The sequence below is a fragment of the Chiroxiphia lanceolata genome, chromosome 5, assembly GCF_009829145.1.
Source record: "Chiroxiphia lanceolata isolate bChiLan1 chromosome 5, bChiLan1.pri, whole genome shotgun sequence".
Classification (NCBI taxonomy): Eukaryota; Metazoa; Chordata; class Aves; order Passeriformes; family Pipridae; genus Chiroxiphia; species Chiroxiphia lanceolata.
In genome coordinates, this window is record NC_045641.1 from 54,406,890 (window position 1) to 54,426,010 (window position 19,121).

General features: G+C 40.4%; 1 protein-coding gene across 2 annotated transcripts; it reads right to left on the minus strand.

Annotated features, from left to right (window-relative positions):
- Window positions 1-361: 361 nt before the first annotated feature.
- On the minus strand, window positions 362-18,116 carry PWP1 (PWP1 homolog, endonuclein). Of its 2 annotated transcripts, XM_032688149.1 has the most exons (15): window positions 18,007-18,116; window positions 17,857-17,915; window positions 15,367-15,521; window positions 14,841-14,926; window positions 12,451-12,547; window positions 10,807-10,917; window positions 9,914-10,044; window positions 9,245-9,318; window positions 7,641-7,737; window positions 6,704-6,765; window positions 4,835-4,946; window positions 3,496-3,586; window positions 2,544-2,665; window positions 1,979-2,084; window positions 362-1,241 (listed from the first exon to the last, which is right to left on the minus strand). In XM_032688149.1, the coding sequence occupies exons 1-15, from the start codon at window positions 18,070-18,072 to the stop codon at window positions 1,126-1,128; spliced, it is 1,485 nt and encodes a 494-aa protein (XP_032544040.1). In that variant the 5' UTR covers window positions 18,073-18,116; the 3' UTR covers window positions 362-1,125. The 2 variants fall into 2 exon arrangements, with proteins under 2 accessions (XP_032544040.1, XP_032544041.1); XM_032688150.1 differs by lacking the exon at window positions 6,704-6,765 and having other exon boundaries at window positions 4,835-4,975.
- Between the last annotated feature and the right edge of the window lie 1,005 nt (window positions 18,117-19,121).

Here is a 19,121-nt window from a genome sequence, read left to right on the forward strand (position 1 = left end):
CTACGAGCCGTGACAGTACAGCTGCTTTGACACCAGTGGCTTTAATACCCAGGGCGTTTTGCAGACACCTTCAGTGTGGGAAGCACTTCACAGGAGGGTAAGAGTATCATTTAACTTCTTGGCCTGGGGTAAGGCACTTGGGTGCTCCATTTTAAATGCGAGGAAATTGTTGGAGTCACAATCCCTGATTAGGTTCCTGATGCTGGAAACAAGCATCAGGTGGTGGCTCAACTGATACTCAAAACGTTCCTGTGCCTTCAGGTGTTGGGCAGAAACGCCTGGGCGGGGTCATGAACATGAGTACATAACACAGAGCTTTCACCAGAGATAAGGACCTGCTGAGATCCCAGCCCTCGCTTTGTGTCCTGACAGCTTCTCATCCTTTCCAACTAGCAGCTCCTTCTTTCAGTTCAAATTCTCTTAAAATATATTACAGTTGGAGCTTGAAGAAAAACGCAATACCTTGTGCAACATCAGTTGGCTTCAGGTGCTGTGGAACCAGGGAAAAGAAACACCCAATCTTGATGGATGGAGCTGGGATATTTCTGGTTTGATACTGGTGAGCTGAATGTTAGAAATACATTTCAAGATTCTACTGGGGATGCCATTTTATTACCTGAGAACTACTCTGGAGATTTAAAAAGTTATTTGGAAGATATTTTAAAATCTGTAAACCTAGCCTCAAGGATAAATTATCTATTTACACTTGTCATTTAATTCAGCTTTTGTTTATTTATTACACAACTGTCAGGTGAAGTATTTTTTCTTGTACCCTTAGAAGGCAGAAGATCAAAACCTTTGCAGTATCTAACAAACTTCTGGTAGCCACAGAATGCTTTTCTAGTGACTGTTTCATTTTATATGTCAGCTTTACACATGGTAGCCCCTGTTTCAGGGATCATTCTCTCAGGCAAAAGCAAGTGATTTAATCTTTCAAAGCCGGTAACAGAGGCAGGAACTTAAGAGCTTAACCACACCACCATGTTTCTTTGTCTGAGATGAAGAAGCCTGCAGACTGCAAGACACTAGAGCCATTTCCATGAACTCTCACCTAACAGGGGGATTTGTAGAATACACATTAGTCGTAGTCCTGTTAATTAGTCCTATTTTTTGATGTTTGGCCCATCATGATTCCATTGGTGTCTCCGAGTCGTTGCTGCTCCTGCTGGCTGTGGAGCTGGAAGCCACGGAGTTGGCACTAGCCAGAACCAGTCTCTCTCTGTTTCCAAAAACTTCATTCACTGCAATACAGACAGGGGATTGCTTACATGTTACTCTCCCAGAGACAAGATGAGTACAGCAAGTATAGCATGGTGAACACCATGGAATGGAATGGAAATCCTAACCTGGTGCAGTTTCAAAGCTTTTCCCCTTGCCCCAAGTAGGGACTTGAAGGTTACATGTCAGAAAAATCATCTGCATATGATACTTTAATTACAATTCCTGTTATTTTTCCCCCAGAGCATCTAGAGGTTTTCCTCTGCGCAATTCTGTACCCAAGTGCTGTGAAATGGATGAGGTTTGAAGAGTACAACATTAAGTTTAAATAATTTATTTCTGGTTTTAGTCTGTGTGGGTTTCCAGCAAGCTCTTAAAAGCCTTCTCCAAAAATTCATGCCATTTAGTTACATGTAGCTACAACAACTGATCAACCCAGTCCTCACTTTTATTCCCACAAGTACTCAAAGAATGTGGTACCTGATTACACCAGGAACATTAAGCAAAAGTAAAACAGATATAAGAAATCAGATGTTATGCTTCAGCTACAAGAAAATAAATCATGTCCAACAGTTCTCCAATTTAGAAAAAAAAAAAAACTCCACTTTTTGAAGCTGAAAATGTGAACACCATAGGCAGTCATTGGGTATGTAAAAATACTAACCTACAGTTTCTCTCAGAGCCACAATACATTACTGAATACAAATATATCCTGCAGGCAAGGGGAGAACCACAATATTTAAAGAAATGAGAACATTACCTGCAGAAAGCTTGCTTATATCCCAAACACGCAGCCCTTCTCGCTCTCCTCCAAAGGCAAAAACAAACGGGAAGTCAGGGCAGCAAGCTGCACAGAAGAGAACACCCTGGGAGGGTGGAAGAAAGAAGAGGATTATTTTTTTAAATATCATCTTTCTAAAATGAATTTGTCATCTGAAAATACTTTCTAGCAAGCAAGTTGTAACAAATGTAATCTCTCTAAGTTTCCCAAAACTTCTTTTGTAAAGACACAAAATGAAAGTCAAGAGCTGCTAAGTATAAACAGTAAATCACATCTTTGTCTTGAATGTGGCAGGTGCAGGCTGGAGCACCTATAGTTCTACTCAGAACATTGTATCTGGAATTCGAGTCTGAGGCTTTGAAGCAGTCTGCCAATTCCATGTTGAATACTGCACTGGAATGAGAATGATTTATCCAGAATATACAGATGTTTTTTCCCCTAAAAGGTGTTAGGTAAAACAAGATTCAAACCAGACAAAAAAAGAATAAGCAGACATAGTTTATATGTAAAACTTACTGGAATCAAGAAATAAATATTACTATACCATTTTCATATCCCTGGAATGGACTAAACTTGGTCTGTCTCCCAGGATATCCCAAATTTTCACGTATTTGTCAGCAGATGATGTCACAAGGCATCCTTTAACCTGACTGCTTAGTTGTAGCCCTGGAAGATTAACAGTGCAGACATGTGAGAACCACTGTTTCACAGAGATGAGGATACATTTTGAAGTGAAGTCATGAGAACAACCTCAGTATTCTCCTCACACAAAACTCTGTTCCAGCACAAAGGAGCAAAACATTAATGAAAATTTCATCCTGCTCCCTGTAGTGAGATTAAAAGCACTGTGTAGGCCTATTTTGTCTCTGAATCCAACAACAGTAACAGTGCAAAGACATGCTTTTTCTACTTCTTACTTAACATAATCTGCTTCCCCAGGTAGCTTTCTTCATTCATTTGCCAAAGACCATCTTGCTTGCTGTCCAAGATGATGGGGCATGTTCATACAATCTCATTTTAGACACCTGATCAGGGACTTCAGGTTCCTTTTTGGAAGCTCCTACACTGACCAAATTAAAGTAGCCTAAAGGAGGCAGTGTGAAAACCATCCCATGTGCCATACCTAAATCATCCTCAGAGTGAGTCAGTATAAAATAATTACAGAGAGAGTAGGTAAACATTATAGTTCATAATCCTAGACCAGATTCCATTGTTTTTGTAAAAAAAACCAAAACACAAAGAGTGTGTCCCAAGTGAATTAGTCTGTTTTTACATGCTTATTCATGACAGTCACTGAGGAAAAGTTCACTATTGTTAAAATACTTTGCTTTCAATGGCTTCTCAGCAGAGATTTGTTTCACGTGCCAGCTACCATGATTAGGATGCATGACTTAATTGTTAAACAAGGAATCACTACCACCTCAGCCCTATAGGTTAAAGGCATCTTCCAGATGTACTTTGCCACTGGGGACAAACAGGACACACAGGCAGTTTACCTGACACCTCTTCATCATGGGCTTTCAGAGTAAACAGGGGCTTATCAGATCGAGCATCCAGACAGTACACAAAACCATCCTCTGTGCTTGCCTGAGAAAACCAAAAAAACAAACAATCATTGTCATTCATCTGGAAAAAAACCTTCCTATGAAATAATACCCACCCTCAAGTAAATCCCTGTGATCTGAGGCAGACACTGCTCTGTAGGGCATGTTACACTGTTCCCAGGCCTGAGCCTCCGAAGTCAGGCTCCATCCACTTGCTGCCCAAGCCATTCTACATACCTAAACTATGCTGCACTGGATTACATGGAAGTCTTAATCATACACAGATTTCTTGAAGTGTACTTTGAAGACAGTTGCCCTGCTAAGCTTGGCCCCCACGTTAGGCAATGAAATACAAAGCCTTTAGTCTCTTCACTGTCAGTTCAAAGTTTTTGGAGCCGTCCAGTGGTCCTGTGCAAAGCTAAGTGTGATTATACTGAGAGATCTACATCATAAACCCAACAAAACTAAGCAACTACTTCTACTGGCTGTACACACAAAGCAACAGAGAACTAGACAGCCACTGAGATGATAAAGATTTGTTTTTAAATTATGTTGAAAAGTTGTATTGTAAAAATCTTGACAAAACCAAGCTATTTATACTGGGGGTTGGTGGGGGTTGGTCTCTTCTCCCAGGTAATAAGCAATAGGATAACAGAAAATGGCCTCAAGTTGCACCAGGGGAGGTTTAGATTGGATATTAGGAAAAACCTGCTGAAAGTGTTGTCAAGCACTGGCACAGGCTGTCCAGGTAAGTGGTGGAATCCCCACCCCTTATTTAAAAGCCATGTAGATGAGGCACTTACAGACATGGTTTAGTGGTGGACTTGGCAGTGCTGGGTTAATGGTTGGACTTTATCTCAGAGGTCTTTTGCGACCTGAACAAGTGGATCATTCCATCTAGCGCTGACTTGAAACACTGAATCAACATTCGGGATCTTAGTTCTAATTAGCTACTTTTCAGTTGTAGATGCCTCATTACATGAAACACAACAGCAACTATGCAACGAAAAATATATCCCAGCCACTGAACACTGTAACAACATGACAAAGATGCCACCTCTGCAGTGCAAAAGCAGCAGCATTAATAGCTGTCACAATGAAGATACCAAATAAGTAGCTGGTCTAAATATACCTGTTAAGAAAACTACTTAAAAACATACTCCCCTGGAGCATTCTCATAATAAGCAGCACAAACCATACAACTCTCCATCAGCTCCATTATGATTCAGAAACATTATGAACACAAAAATACAGGTTAAACCAGCCCAAGAATAGAAGAGCATGTACTCACTAAGAAATGACAAGGTGAAAAGTGATTCCAAATTACTCTCTCAACCTGACCACTAAACCTCCACACTCGATGGTTATCTTGTGGGTTTCTGCAATCATACAGCACCGTTGATCTGTGGGAAAAAGGGACAGGAAATAAAATCTAAAAAAAAAAAAAAAAATCAGGGCAGAACACTCTGTGACATAGTTTGCTTTACCACCGGCATCTGAAGAAGCTCCATGTAAACTATAATTAAAATGGAAACAACTTCACTACTTAGACTTCCAATTCAATAACTGATTAAAATCTCGCAGATAAGCACAAGCTTTTTTCATGTGCTTCAAAGTTTCATCTTGGTTATGAACAGCCATTCTATTGAAACTAAGCAAACAGAGCTTGAATTTACTCAATACATAAGATACTTATCACACAGGAGACCATAATTATGCAAATATATCACTTAATTATGAACAGACTTCAGTAAAGTCAAGTAATGATGTACTAATTAGGAAATCATTTTGTGATATATATTAACACATTTTCAAATAGGCTTTAATAAAAAGAAATTAAAAAAAAATAAAAATCAATCTTTACAAGTAGTTAGAGAAACACCACTCCAAAAAGGAGAGAGTAGATGGAATTTAGAGGATCCTCTGGGATTCTTTACAGACATGTGCTCAGCCCAGTGGCTGCAGAATCTGTCCCAACTCAAAAAGCTCCTGGGTGCAAATGCAAGGGAGGAGTGGTCATGTCACTGCAGCGATATCTCACCGCAATCAACATCCACAGTGTAACCCACTCCCACCCTATCCTATAATTAAAGCAAAAGAAATGTGATCTGTGTTTCCCAGCTCTTTCACCAGGCATTTTACACAATAGCTTTTTAACAGTCTGATTTTCAGGCTATGAAGGCATCTGCCAATATTCACTGAATAGCCTGTGGTCCTGGCAAGGCTCTGCAGGAAAAGTCCACAAAGGCAGTCTGCTGGTTTACAGAGGTCCATGGTACCAAAGAGACAGCTAAAGAGGGATTGACTAGCTGGTCTCAACGTTTGGACTTTATCCTTTTATCAAAGGAAGTCAAGGGGAAGGAAATAGACAGATGCAGCTTCCTAACAGCAGCAAAAGGTTTTTCTCCGATACTTTCACTTAAGCAGATGTAGCAAGAGCGTAACAGAAGCCAGAGAAGACCAAGGCTTGGCTAAAGATTGACAAGTCTATAAATATTTTAACACAAGGACGAAGTCTTAAAAGCAGAATAAAAAATTCAACGTAAGAAAATCATGGTTATAGAACAAAATTAAAAGTTACCCCATTGAGACGGGAGAACAGAGAGGAAGTTTTTTGGCTGGCAGGGCTTGTAAGAACTGGCAGTTACAGAGCTAGTCCAAGTTTGCAGACACAAACCTTTCCTGAGCATATCCAGGCTGCAATCAGAGGAGACAGCCCTTTACACTTTGGCTATGGCATGGCTAGAAAGGCTGTAGGGAGTGGTCTGGGATTTTAAAGTCCCTCATCCCCCCCAACCCTGGCCTTACAGGTTGGCAAAACCTGGGCATGTTTTCACAGGAATAAAAAGTGACACAGTTCTAATGCAGAAAATCCCATAAGGACAAATGAAGAAATAAGTTCAGTTTGGAACAGACACCTGGCACAGAAAATGTCAGTCCAGATGGTTAAAGCATTTGGCTACCTCCAAAAAAGAGGTAAGGAAAACCACGTTTTGGCCACATACAAACCTGGCTAGCTTGCTGGAAAAAAATAACAGCATTACTCAAATTGGCAGAGTTATAAAAAAATGAAAAAGAAAACACAAGACAACCTAATGGGCTTAAGTGAATACTAATACCCTCCCTATGTGCACCATTTGAAAACATTACCCTGACATACTTATCGAACGATCCAGAAATAAGGGTCTGAGTTTCAAACGGATGAAACTGCAATGTCTGCACCTGGATAATGGAAGATTTTATATAACACACATACACAGGAACTTTCTTGGAACAAAGCACAACCACCCCTTCCCCAAGACAGCATGTTTTCCCCCCAAAAAACCATCCTAATGAGCTTGTTGATACTCTAATTGCTTATAAAATAGTGCAGGAGATGCACATTGCTTCAAACACCCCCACCTGGTGGAAACAAGATATTTTCCAATATAATTTAACTGAACAGCACCCCCTGCCCCCTTTCTGCCCTAGATTAAAAAAAAAAGAAAAAAAATGCTAGAGGAGGTAAAATAATATCTGCTTCTAGTTTGGGGAGAAAAAGCAGATGTTAACAAAAAATAAAAATCAGGAGTTTGTCAAGGGCACTGACTTTGTCAGAAGCAAAATAAGGTTACAACTCTTAATAGCTAGCCTTCACATTTTAATTACTATGAGATTAATTCATTTCTGACGTACCCATCACTATGGTATTTTAGTCTCATTTATTTTAAACCTTTTTCACCTAGAACAAACTGTAACTGACACATTGTTCCCTTAAGAGAGAGTTCCAGTTTGACCTATGCTCAGACATCTATTTTTGTAGCTTATACCAGCATTATTAGATTCTCCATCATTAGGCCTTTCACAAAAAGGCATTTTAAAACCTGCTGTAAATCTTTGCTAACTTTCTAAAGGATAAGTTAGATAACATTTTAAAAAGCAAATGCAGTGTTGTTTACAAAAGTAACTAATTAAGAAATTTAAACAATTCTGCACAGTTGTTAGAAAATTACAGAATTGTTGTTCTGAGGGTTCAGGACCAAGCAGTTAATGAAAAACTGCAGTTATTTTTTTCCTCTGTATTTTACCATGGAAGAAACATAGCAATTATTACACACCTTGTCTGTATGTAGTGTCAGGCTGGCTGCTGGCTTACCCACAGACATATCCCACAGAATCACAGTATTGTCAGCAGATGCACTTGCTAAAACATTCCTGATAACGGACCAAAAAATCAGTTTTAGAAGTCTTTATACAAACAAATAATGGTGAAAAATCCAAAACACATACAGAGCCCAATTCTGAGAACAAGTACACGCTGGTCTATAGACTATGTCTCTCAAACCTGAGGATTAACTCCTGGAAGGCAATTATATGTTACAAGTAAAGGCTACAAGTAGGCTACGTTACATTACACTGTGACCTACAGGCAGAAAGTTATTTGTAGAGAGCTGTCACAACATGTCTTGCTTAAAAGAAAGAAACAACAAAAAACACATTTGAAATATAAGCTGTTCCAAGGAGTTCCTCGTTTCGTCCATAACCTTCCCGCTTCAGGGCTGTTTTTATTTCCTGAGAGATCTACCAATATCAGTGAATTGTAACTCAGCACATTACAGAATTATGCATTTCAGACACTTAGCAATTGAAACCATAATTTTTTTCTATACTTGTCTGTGTATTATCACCAGAAAACCATTTCTAGGTACATGAAAGTTACTCTTTCTGTAAGATTGATGGACTGATCACTACCACACTCTTTGTCTACGTGTATAATTTAAGAACAATAGACACTACCCTGTAAATTAAGAGTGTAATTTATGTACACTTAACTGAGGTCCATGTGGGTGTTTTATTCTTCAGTATCTATATAAGAAAGCCCTACAAATGAAAGCTTACACCTGCTCAGAGTATTCAGAGTTGACTATGCTCATCTTCAGAGGAAGAGGCATCTCTGACAGCAGGAATAGAAAAATTAAAAAATTTACAAACAAAATAAATTAGCCTGTGTCTGACTGGAGCAGTTTCAAGACCCATGCTGAGGATCCTCTGGCAGATGAACTGTTCACAACCACCTAACCGATAAAAACCCAGCAGCATCTTTTACTTCAGTCAGCACACTGTCCTTGACCTCTGCTCCAAGATGGGCCAGTTTTGTGTTGCTTCAGTAGCAGCACTTCATTGTTAGTTGATTCAGGCAACAGGGAATTCTCTCTGCCAAGGATAACCCAAAGGCTAGAAGCATTTCATTTCTGTAACTGTGCTATTAGGGCTTTTACACTCTCTTTTCTGTTCACAGCTCTGGGGCAAAAGCTAGAGGGGAAAAAACCAGAATAGCAAGAACCTTCTTCTATAAATCTACTTGTATCTCTTGAAATGGTGTCTTAGGTCACTGGCAGATCAGTACAGCTCTGGGCAGCCCTTCTGCTTCTCCAGTTTGTACATGTGAAATGTAGGCGATTTATCAAATGGCTCAGATCTACCTCTGCCCTGCCTTTAGCTGGAAAACCTGCAAATAAAAAGTAATCTGCAGCAATATGTAAATATGTAAAAAAAAAAAATCAAGAATTCTGGTTTTAAAAAAAGAATAAAATGAGGGTGCATTTTAAAGAATGGATTAATTTCAGAAGGGCTTTCAAGTTTTTGGATTTTGAGTGCACATCGTATGCCTAATTAAGAATGCAAATTTGTAACATCCATTGTTATTCAAGTGTTCTTTTACCTGCTTTGTTTATTCCATGAAAGATCAAGCACAGCATCAGCATGTCCTTCCACGGTCCCTTCTGAAGATAAACTCTGTGCATGCACATACAAAATAAACAGGCTTGAAAATTACAGCTTCAATGCAAACCAAGCATCACCCCACATTAGCAAGAGTTCCTAAATGTCTTCACCGACAATTTCATATTAAATTACTCTCACTTGCTACAACACAGCTTTTGAGAGAACTGTCTCTGCACTGCCTGCACCTTGCCTCCTACCCCAGATCTCAGATTGCTCCATTCACAGCTGGTGGGGGCTCACAGAACTGGTTACTCCCTTCAGGCTAGTAAAAGAAATCCCACTGTTTCCAGCGACCATGCAACTTCTTCAGCTTGTTTCTAAACACTCTTGGCAGTTCCCTCTCTCACCTCCCAATTAACTGAGCTTTAGGTCCTTGTAACTGCCAGCTCCTAGAATTCCAGTTTCAAATAGTTAAGATTCAAAGTTTACTGGGACAGTAACTGGAAATCAACCATAAGCCACCCCACTCCTCTTCTGCTCTTAATTCCAGGCTTTAATTACTCAGAGAACAATTAGCATTTCAAATATTGTAGGAAAAAAACAAAAGGCATTCTCTCTGACCTAAGTTTCCTCCATCCAAGCAGACAAATAATTTTATAATACTTACTTTCTTTCCTTTTTTTTTCTTCTTTTTCTCTTTCTTGCCTCCAAGAGAAAACACTGGTTCTAAGGATTCCACTACATCAAGGTCCCAGATGTCAATAACTGGGGTCATGTTACCCACTGCAACATAATTTCCTAGAAGCAGAAATGCAAATGCAACTGCATTTATTCAGAGTTATGAAATATCATATTTGGCAATGCAGCTGTTGCTTATTTCTTTGATTAAGTAAAACTTATGTGCCACAATCTTCAACTTGAACATATTTGATGTTTATAAGTGACAAGGAACAATTTAAAAATATCAGCTGACAGCAGATGTTGCCAGAAAAAAAAATTTACTTGGTTTTCTTCCCCTTCAGTACAAGTAACTGACCAAAGAAGCTGTATAAAGTTCCATGTTTTGTTTGTTTTTAAAGGAAAAAACAAACCAAAACAAAACCACATCCCCTGTACTATGGAAAAAGAAAGTATCTGTAAAACACAGGAAAAAGGTTACTAAATACATAAATATATATAAATTTTTCTGTAGTTTACAGTTAATCATTGCATTGGACATAATGAATTTAAGCAAAAGCAACCTTTCATTTGCAAGATTATATTATATAAAGAGAAGAGCTTGCTCTGGTCTGCTAATTGACAATAACTTAAATATTTTTATAAACCCAGTTTATTTGTAATAAACCCAGTATTTTAGTCAAATCATTTGTTACAGAAACATCACTAAAATGACTGTATCACCAAACCAAAACACTTGATATTCAGTTTATCCTTCTTAACATCTTGGGTTTATTTCTGTTTGTACCTCTGGAAGAAATTATTTGGTGACAACATTACATTTATATACTTTGCAAGTAAAAATTATTTAACTGGACATTTACAGTATTCTTTGTAATTTACCTGTTGATTCATCTGGATTAGGATCAAAATTCAACCACTCCAGACTTAGAGGGTAAGCAGGCAAGATAATATCATGATGTACGTAAAATGAGTCCTCTTCATGATTATAAACTGAAAAATAATTAAAGTTAAACAAGACATCATTGAATAGGAAAAGCAAACAACTATAAAATAGTTCACTTCTGCAAAAGGCAGATGTGGCAAAGACTAAATTGTAAAGGAGGTCTAGAATATAAATTTGGAACATGTTCAGAGTTTTAGTGTAGAGGTCAGACCCTCCAAGTATGAATGTTATACTTAACAAAATCACACAAAACAAACACTCTCCTGTGTACTTTAGATAAAGAAGTGACAAGTTCAGCAAAGGTGCAATACTTTATTCCTAGCACACCACACTACTTTATTTGTAAGATCACTTCAAAATAGATGCTCCATATCCAGCACTTTCTACATCAGAACACATTAATGGAGATTCAGACATTCACTTTACAGAATTAGCAATTAAAAAAAAAAAATCATTCCAGATAAAATTTAAGTGGAAATGAAAGTAAAAGACAAACAGATTTTAAAGCAGAGGAAGCTTAAGAAGTCAGAAGAAGTTGCCTTTAGTATGTTGTACTGAGATACAGGAAGAGTTCCAATAAAGTAACCATACAGTAAACACAGCATTCCCTGTAGCCAGCTATTTTTCTCAAAATAACTTACTAACTGGATAGCAAAGAAAAAACATTAATTATTTTAATGGTATGTTACCATCACACACACAAATTACTGTGCCATTTTTAAGTGCATGTGACAGATGTTCAGATAACTAAAGTTTTCAGTTAACAAAGCTGTCTTAGTAGTTAACCAAGACAGGGTTACCCAACGTTAGAAACTGCAGAAGCCCTTGTTACTGTTTTGTAAGTTTACATTGGGGAAAATGACACAGTTAATAAAGATGTTGGTATCTGAAGAGATGCTGTCAAACATTTTGGTCGTGTTTCTTGCTTAAAATGAAATACTTTGCTTGCAGAAACATGGACCATCACACAAATAGGCAGAACCACTCCCACAAAGAACCATGGTAAGAAAAGATGATAATTTCAGCACACTCAGTAGTACTCCTTGCTGCAACAGGAAAATCTCTTACACAGTAAAATTAAACCTATTGCTAGAAAAAGCAGTATTCAGGCCATATTAAGGACCATCTCTTCTAAAACTATGATGATAAAAGTGCTGATTCTTCTAGTCCTAGCTGTGGAAAGCCCATTTAAAGAAGTAAGGAGAAAGATGAAGGGAAAAACCCAACAAAATAACAAACTATTAGGGGATGCTTGCAGGATATGGAAAGTAAGACTGGAAGAAAGATTGTATGTTCAGAGAATAAAAATGCCATAGTATTTTCTAAGTCTCATAAGAAATTAAATAAGGAGAAGAAATGCTATACAGCCTGAAAGAGGCAAGCTATCCTCTAAATAACAATAACTCCACATGAAATATTCTAGTCCTGGAAAGTGGCTAAAGAACAAAACAATGAGCAGAAGGGGAGAAAAAAACCTTACAAAAACCAGCCCACTCCCTCTTTGACACAACCATATGGCACAGGCTAGGCGAGGCATATTCACAAAGTTCACTGTAAAGAACAAATCCTATTTTACTTACCATGGACCTCCAAACTACAGCAGTCTTTATCAACTCTGCCACAAAGGACAAGATTGTCATCGGGCTTAATCAAAAAGTCCTCCTGTTCATATTGCTCCTGAACAGCAAAAAGGAGAGGACAAGGGACGTTAAGCAATGCACATAAATGCACAGAACTATGTACATTCAAAAGGCTGAATCAATGAGTAATTTTTAACCATAACAGAAAACAGTCGAAATCCAACACCCCAATGCCCACCCACCTAAAACCATCTTATGGTGATAAACAGAGAAAGGCAGGAACCAGACCCCGATCACGGGGAGACTGAAGAGTCATTAAATAAGTTGAAGGAGTTTGTATGTGGACGTACCTGGATTTGTAAACACGTTTAATTACCAAATATGAAACCACATTTCAAGGCTATCATGATGCAGCCCACTGCTGAAAAGCACCACCAGGACATACAAAGCAAGCTTATTTCCCTCATGCTCCTGCTCCTTGACCATTTATATAGTAGAACAGCATTTTACCCAATAAATATACTGCAATTGCTCCTCACATCCAGGAAGAAATTCCAAGAGCATCAAAACACTGTCTACTTCCTGCAAAATATTTCCCAAAAAGTACTGCCTACAGCTCTACTGGGCATTCAGCTATACCAGAACAGATGTAATCTCTCATCTCACTTTCACTATTACTGAGGAATGAAAGGCATCTGGGAATTTTTGTCAGTGAAAAACAAAGAACTGTACATAAGTCAATAGTCTCACAAGAGTACCACCCTTCAAATCTACACCACATCCAAGACTTCTTGGACTTCTCGTTGCAGGCTTTTAATTTCTTTTTTTATTCACTTCAAGCATATTTCAATATCTGAATTCCATCAAGTCCTACAATTCTTTTTATTAATTAACTTAATGTTACACAATACTTAGTCTTCAACAGTACTAGCAGTAAATACCAAAAGACAACACAAAATCCATGTTGAAGAACTTGCAGAATTTGAGGAAAGAACTTGAGCATAGGAAGAAAGGCCTGAGAAAAAGGTGTTCATTTACTGTATATCTGGAAAAAGTTAGCTATTCTGACACAGAATAAATGCAGATCATATTCTCTCTGAATCCCTGTGTGAATACCTCTCTGACTATAAAAATAACTTTTAAAGCATTTCTCTCCTCCACTGATACACAGGAGCAAGAAAAATCATCAATGGAACACAGAGAAAACAAACAGTGCCCCAAAGTGCACATAGCAAGTGAACTCCTTTTAAAGATAAGGTGGGTGCCTTCCTCCCTGAGCTTTGTTACAGTATGTGAAGTCACCATAATAACTTCTTGTCATGTTTGACAGAGTTCCCTGACACAGAAACTAGATGCTGTGGTGGAAGACTACAGCTAATATTTTCTTTCAATCTTACTGGCTTTGTAAAGAATCCAAAATAGTGTAGCAAGGACAGCATCCAGAAAAATCTCAGGATCTTTATGCTTAGAAGAGGTGACAAAAATTCACCTATTATCACCCTGCCCCAGATGATCACAGTTTCTGCTGGTTGGTCTCTGGATTGTCTCTTCTCACACAACCTCACCTTAGCTCTACCTGATTTCTGTAATCTTTCCATGTAAATTATGTCAATCAAACTGCAATCTAGCCTTCTGAACTAAACTGGGGTATATTCTCTGGAATCTCTCCATATCCCAGTATTTTAGCCAAGGTAATACCAATGTTAGAGTAGCAGGATTACCTTGTGTCTTGCTTGCATCTTGTGCTGCATCCCCGTCCACCAGAAAAGGGCAAACAGCCACATAACAGGACAGCACTCTTGACACAACTTGTGTTAGGCTGCAGCCAGAGACTTCTTCACCCAGAGCAGAGCTCTTACACCCTCAGCTCCTGCAAAAATGTTCCCCCTCTGACAGGTGGAAACTAACACAGGCAGAAGCAGTCAACAACACACCACACTGTGCTGCTCTGTTTAACAGGGATGTATTTCCTCATGCCACATCCCTAATTTGATACGTAGCCTGAGTCCACCTCAGACCCATTTCTTACACAAACTGGTGGAAGGTGCAAGAGTCTTGCAGACTAGGAAATCTTCTAATTTGGGCCATTAGTGGCCTTAGATTTGTTATTTCTTCAAGCATTTTCTGTGTTGTACTAGATAGGTTAAAAACCACTCTGCATGGTTTAAATAATGAGCCAGTTCACTTAACCTCCTACTTAAATGCAAAAGACACACAAAGAAGGGACTGCACAAAGCAACCTTGAAAGAAAAAAGTTCAGTCTGATCAAAAATCTGGCACACCTGTGAAAAAGGACTGCAAGCACTTACAGACCCTAAGGCAGCGTGGAAAATTCAACTGATTTTTAAGTTTACGCTGTTTAAAATATTAAACATTTTTTAAGTACTTACAGTGGTTTTTAGGGTGATGTAAGGATCATTATCATTACTCCCATATACTGCCAGAGTAGCCAAAGAGTCTCCAAGTTGCAAATCACCTAGATGGGAATTTCAGAACACTTTTAGACATGTCAGTGGCAGGTGAAGTTAGAAACTCCTGCATTGATACCTGTATTACCTATATTGCAAAATATCAGGAGTGGGCTAAATGAACTTCCAAGTTTCAAACCCAAGTACCTTGGTAAGCTAAACTGATTGGAGCTTTCAGGGACTTCTGCCACTCTGCTCCAGCACTACAGCAGAGGGAGTGACAATCTGTCCAACATACTCTTGCTTTTACTGTCAGGAAGGGGGACAGTGAATTGTTTCCCTCACTAAATGACTTCTGAAGCTGGGACGAGCAAATTATTAAAAATGTGAATTTCCAGCATCTGAAACTTAATACTGTGTAGTTTTAGGATATTAAGGTCTTAAATAAAACAAGAAGTGGAAAGGTTCTTCACTTGCACTGCATATTTGATGAATAAATTTTTCTTACCTGTGTATTCCTCTTTATCGTAATTTTCCAAATCATATTCATCCAGTTCATGATCAGACAGGTCTTCATTGTTATGGGAAGACTGAGAGCTGCCAGCAACAGCCACATTCGTGTCCCCTGCTGTCTGATCTTCATTGCTGGCACCAGCACCATCCCTTTGGAAAGACACACATCCCTGAGAAATTGTGACAGACATGTACAACACTTCCAGGTAACTATTTAGGGCACTGCTGTTAAGATTTCAGCACACAGTCCTAGCTGTTCACATGGGTTTCAAGTCTTTATGGCAATCATTTGGAAATCCATTCACTCCTTCCTGATCTTTTCCCAAAATACAAGGCACCGTTATTCTCAAGCTTTCGGAGAAAGTTTTTCACTGAAAGTTTTCATGACACAGTGTGGCATGAATTTTGCTCAACAAACTAAACCATGTGTCTAAATCTGTTTCCCTTACACATTTCTTAACCTCACTTCTGTGCATTCACACATCCAATTCATTTTCCTTTTTCTCCCCTCTCCCACAGGCCCCGTCATGTGTGAGGACTCTTACATTTCTTAAAGATTCTTAAAACTTCATTTCCTCACACTTTCCATACTTACAATAGAAGAAAAAAAAAAAAACAACATAAAATTTATTAGATAGGGACATTTGTGGATTACTTCTTATGGGATAAACTATGCAACTTGGAAACTTTATGGCAACAATTCTGTGTGCACAAATTCATTCAGCAGAAGGAAATGTACAATAAACAGTGGCTGAGAACATAACGGAGGTGTCTCAATGGAGCATGCTCCATAGAAACTCATCCCTGCTGAATACACTGTATTTTTGTCCCTCTGCATGTGAAATTCCCAAGCAACAATGAGCCAAGGTAATTCTCAGATACGATCCCTGAATTAAATACCCGAAACCTATTTTTCTAATTCGTTCAGTAAAATAAAAACTTCATATTAACAAGATAACTAGAGATAAGTCACAAGATAATTAGAAACCCTAAATCTCAGTTTGATTTGAGATCTCTGCCCAGGAAAAAAAATTGAGGTGTTGTAACAAATTTTACGAAGTACCAGCAATTATAAATAGATTATAAAACCTTTGGTTGTTTCAGATGGTCATTAAATTTCCATCCTGAAGTTTTACAGACTGTATAACAACCAGCACCTCAAATCTTTCCATGCTTTTGAAATTGCAAGAGAAAGGAAACCACTCAAAAACCCAAAAGTTCACACACATAAAAGGAAACAAGTAACACTACACACAACAGAAACATTAAAACTTCATGAGTTAAGAAACTAACATAAAGCGAGAATCTTCCAAATGTTTAAGATGATTTTGGAACCATTAGAAAACAAAACCAGAACAAAACACATTCTGGGATGAGACACTATTCAGCAATAAAGTCACTGATTGATCCAAGAGAAATGGGGTGAATAATATTTGCCCAACTCTAAAAGCTTTTACAGTTCAATCACACACACCCTGGTACAACCACACACCCTACATAACTGAAACAGAATCAGAAATCCAAACCTACAGAGAACAATCTAACAGAAAAAGGCCAGAAAATAGAATAATACCTCAATCTTTTTCTAGACAAAAGAGAGCCACTTTTTCCTTGTTTTCTATAGCTTGTTTCATAAATATGTCACTTCTGTTACTCTTTTCATAAATACCTTTTCCTTAAAAGCAGAGTGACAAAACGCAACTACATAACTAAGACCTTCCAGTGCTGAGAGCTGTGATGTCTCTAGTTTCATCTGTGAACCATAAACACACCCCTGAGTGATGTTCTACCTTCTTTGCCACAGCATAAACACCACATCATTCTGAGCCCCACTGTAGCCTCTAGACTTCCTTAGATCGTCAAGTCACACCCTCAGCATCACTTTTTCACAGTCAGTTTGGGATTTCCATCTCGGTTTGCCACATCTCCAAAGCAGCCATGGTTACAAACCCAACTTATTTTTCACTCCAAGCGGGAATGGCAGCTCCAGAGAGGACGAGGCCACAGACATCACGAGAAAGCTCAGGGAGTCTGACAGCACCACAGCTGACAACTGAGGAACCACATGCGAACGCAGCCCACGCTGTCCTGGCCACAACGACTGCAGGATACACTTAAAGAACCATAGAACATTCTGAGCTGGAGGGGACCCACAGGACCATGGAGCGCAACTCTGAAGTGAGTGGCCCATACGGATATCGAGCCCACAACTTCGGCATTATCAGCACCGCGCTCCGATGAGCTGAGCTGATCTCAGGGGAATTCCATCTCCGCACCGCCGCCCCTCCCGGGACGTCAGGCTCCCTTGGCACAGCGCTCCAGGAGGAACTCGTGCTGGCTGGTGCCGTCTCCACTCCTCGCTGCTGCTTCCCAAGCCGGCCCTCCAGGAGCTCCCCGGGCTGCGGGCCGGGCAGCCCGCGCTCTCCCGTGCCCGGGGGGCTCCAATCTCGCACCCAGCAGAGCCCCTCCCGCCGCCTCGGCTCACCCCAGCCTGTCCTGCGCTTCCTCGATGAGACCCTTCAGCTCCTCCTCGCTGAGCTGCACCTGCGGGGCGGACACAGAGAGGGGTGAGGGCGGCGGCGGCGGGGGGGGGGGCGGGCAGGGGTCCCCCGGCCCAGCCCAGCCCCGGCCGCACCTTGTCGGGGGTCTCCTTGGCCACGCCGCGCCGCACCCAGGCGGCGCAGGGCACCGGGCAGCTCATGGCGGCACCGCCACCACGTGCGAGCGGGCCCGGCGCGCACCACTGACGTCATGAGCCGAGAGGGTCCGCCCGCAACGGCGAGGAACGGCGGGGGGGGGGAGACAACGGGGTGGCGTCATCTTAGAGCGACGAGACAGCCAGGGGAGGGAGGGGCTACAAGGGAAGAGGAGGGGCCTGCCCAGGGGGAGGGGCTTGCGGGGGCGGGGCGCGGTCCCTTCAGGGACCCGCCGGGCTGTCCTGGGGACAAGGCGGGGTTCACGGCCGGGTACACGGTCCCCTCTCCAGAGTTTTCGCAGAATCACAGGCTCAGTTAGGTTGGAAACGACCTCCAAGATCATCGAGTCCAACCTTCCAGTCCTTCGCTTCCCACACTGGTTCGCGGCTTCCCCTCGCTTACTGGGAGAGACCTGCCCCGCCTGATATTCGCTTCCACTGAAACAACCCGCAGAAGTGAAAAGTTTAGAAAGGCCTTTTTTGTTACCGATCTCTAAATTTTATCCGAGGGAAAGAAGCCAGCGCGCAGTCAGGAGCAGCAGAGAGGTGCAGGAAGTTGGGAGGGCCTGGCGTCGGCACAGGAGCAGCTGCTTTTTGCCCTCCCAAGTGTCAGCGTCCTGTACCCTAACTCCTTAAATCAGGGCAATAGGATAAAATGCCAGCTGGATTGTAGAGGAAGGTACTCTCTTACTAACGTGCAGAAATCACTGCTGTTTCCATCACCAGAATCTTAATTCAGGGGGTAACTGCAAAGTACACGGACGGGAAGTGGGGTTGGGCAAAGGAGGGTTTCCCAGGGTAAAGCTCAGGGACTTGGCAACCAAACTGGAGCTTGGCAGACACAATGGCCACATTATTTCATCCACATGTCACTAGATGACACCAGTGTAGCATTTTCATTTTTTTTTATCCTGACTCTTCTGTGGTTCTGGCATGACAAATAAACATCTATCAAAATATTACTACTTCACTACCCTGTTCTTTTCACCCATATGCACTGTTTTATCTTAAAATAGACATAAACATACCAAGGCAAGAGTTGTGTCTTTCTAGCT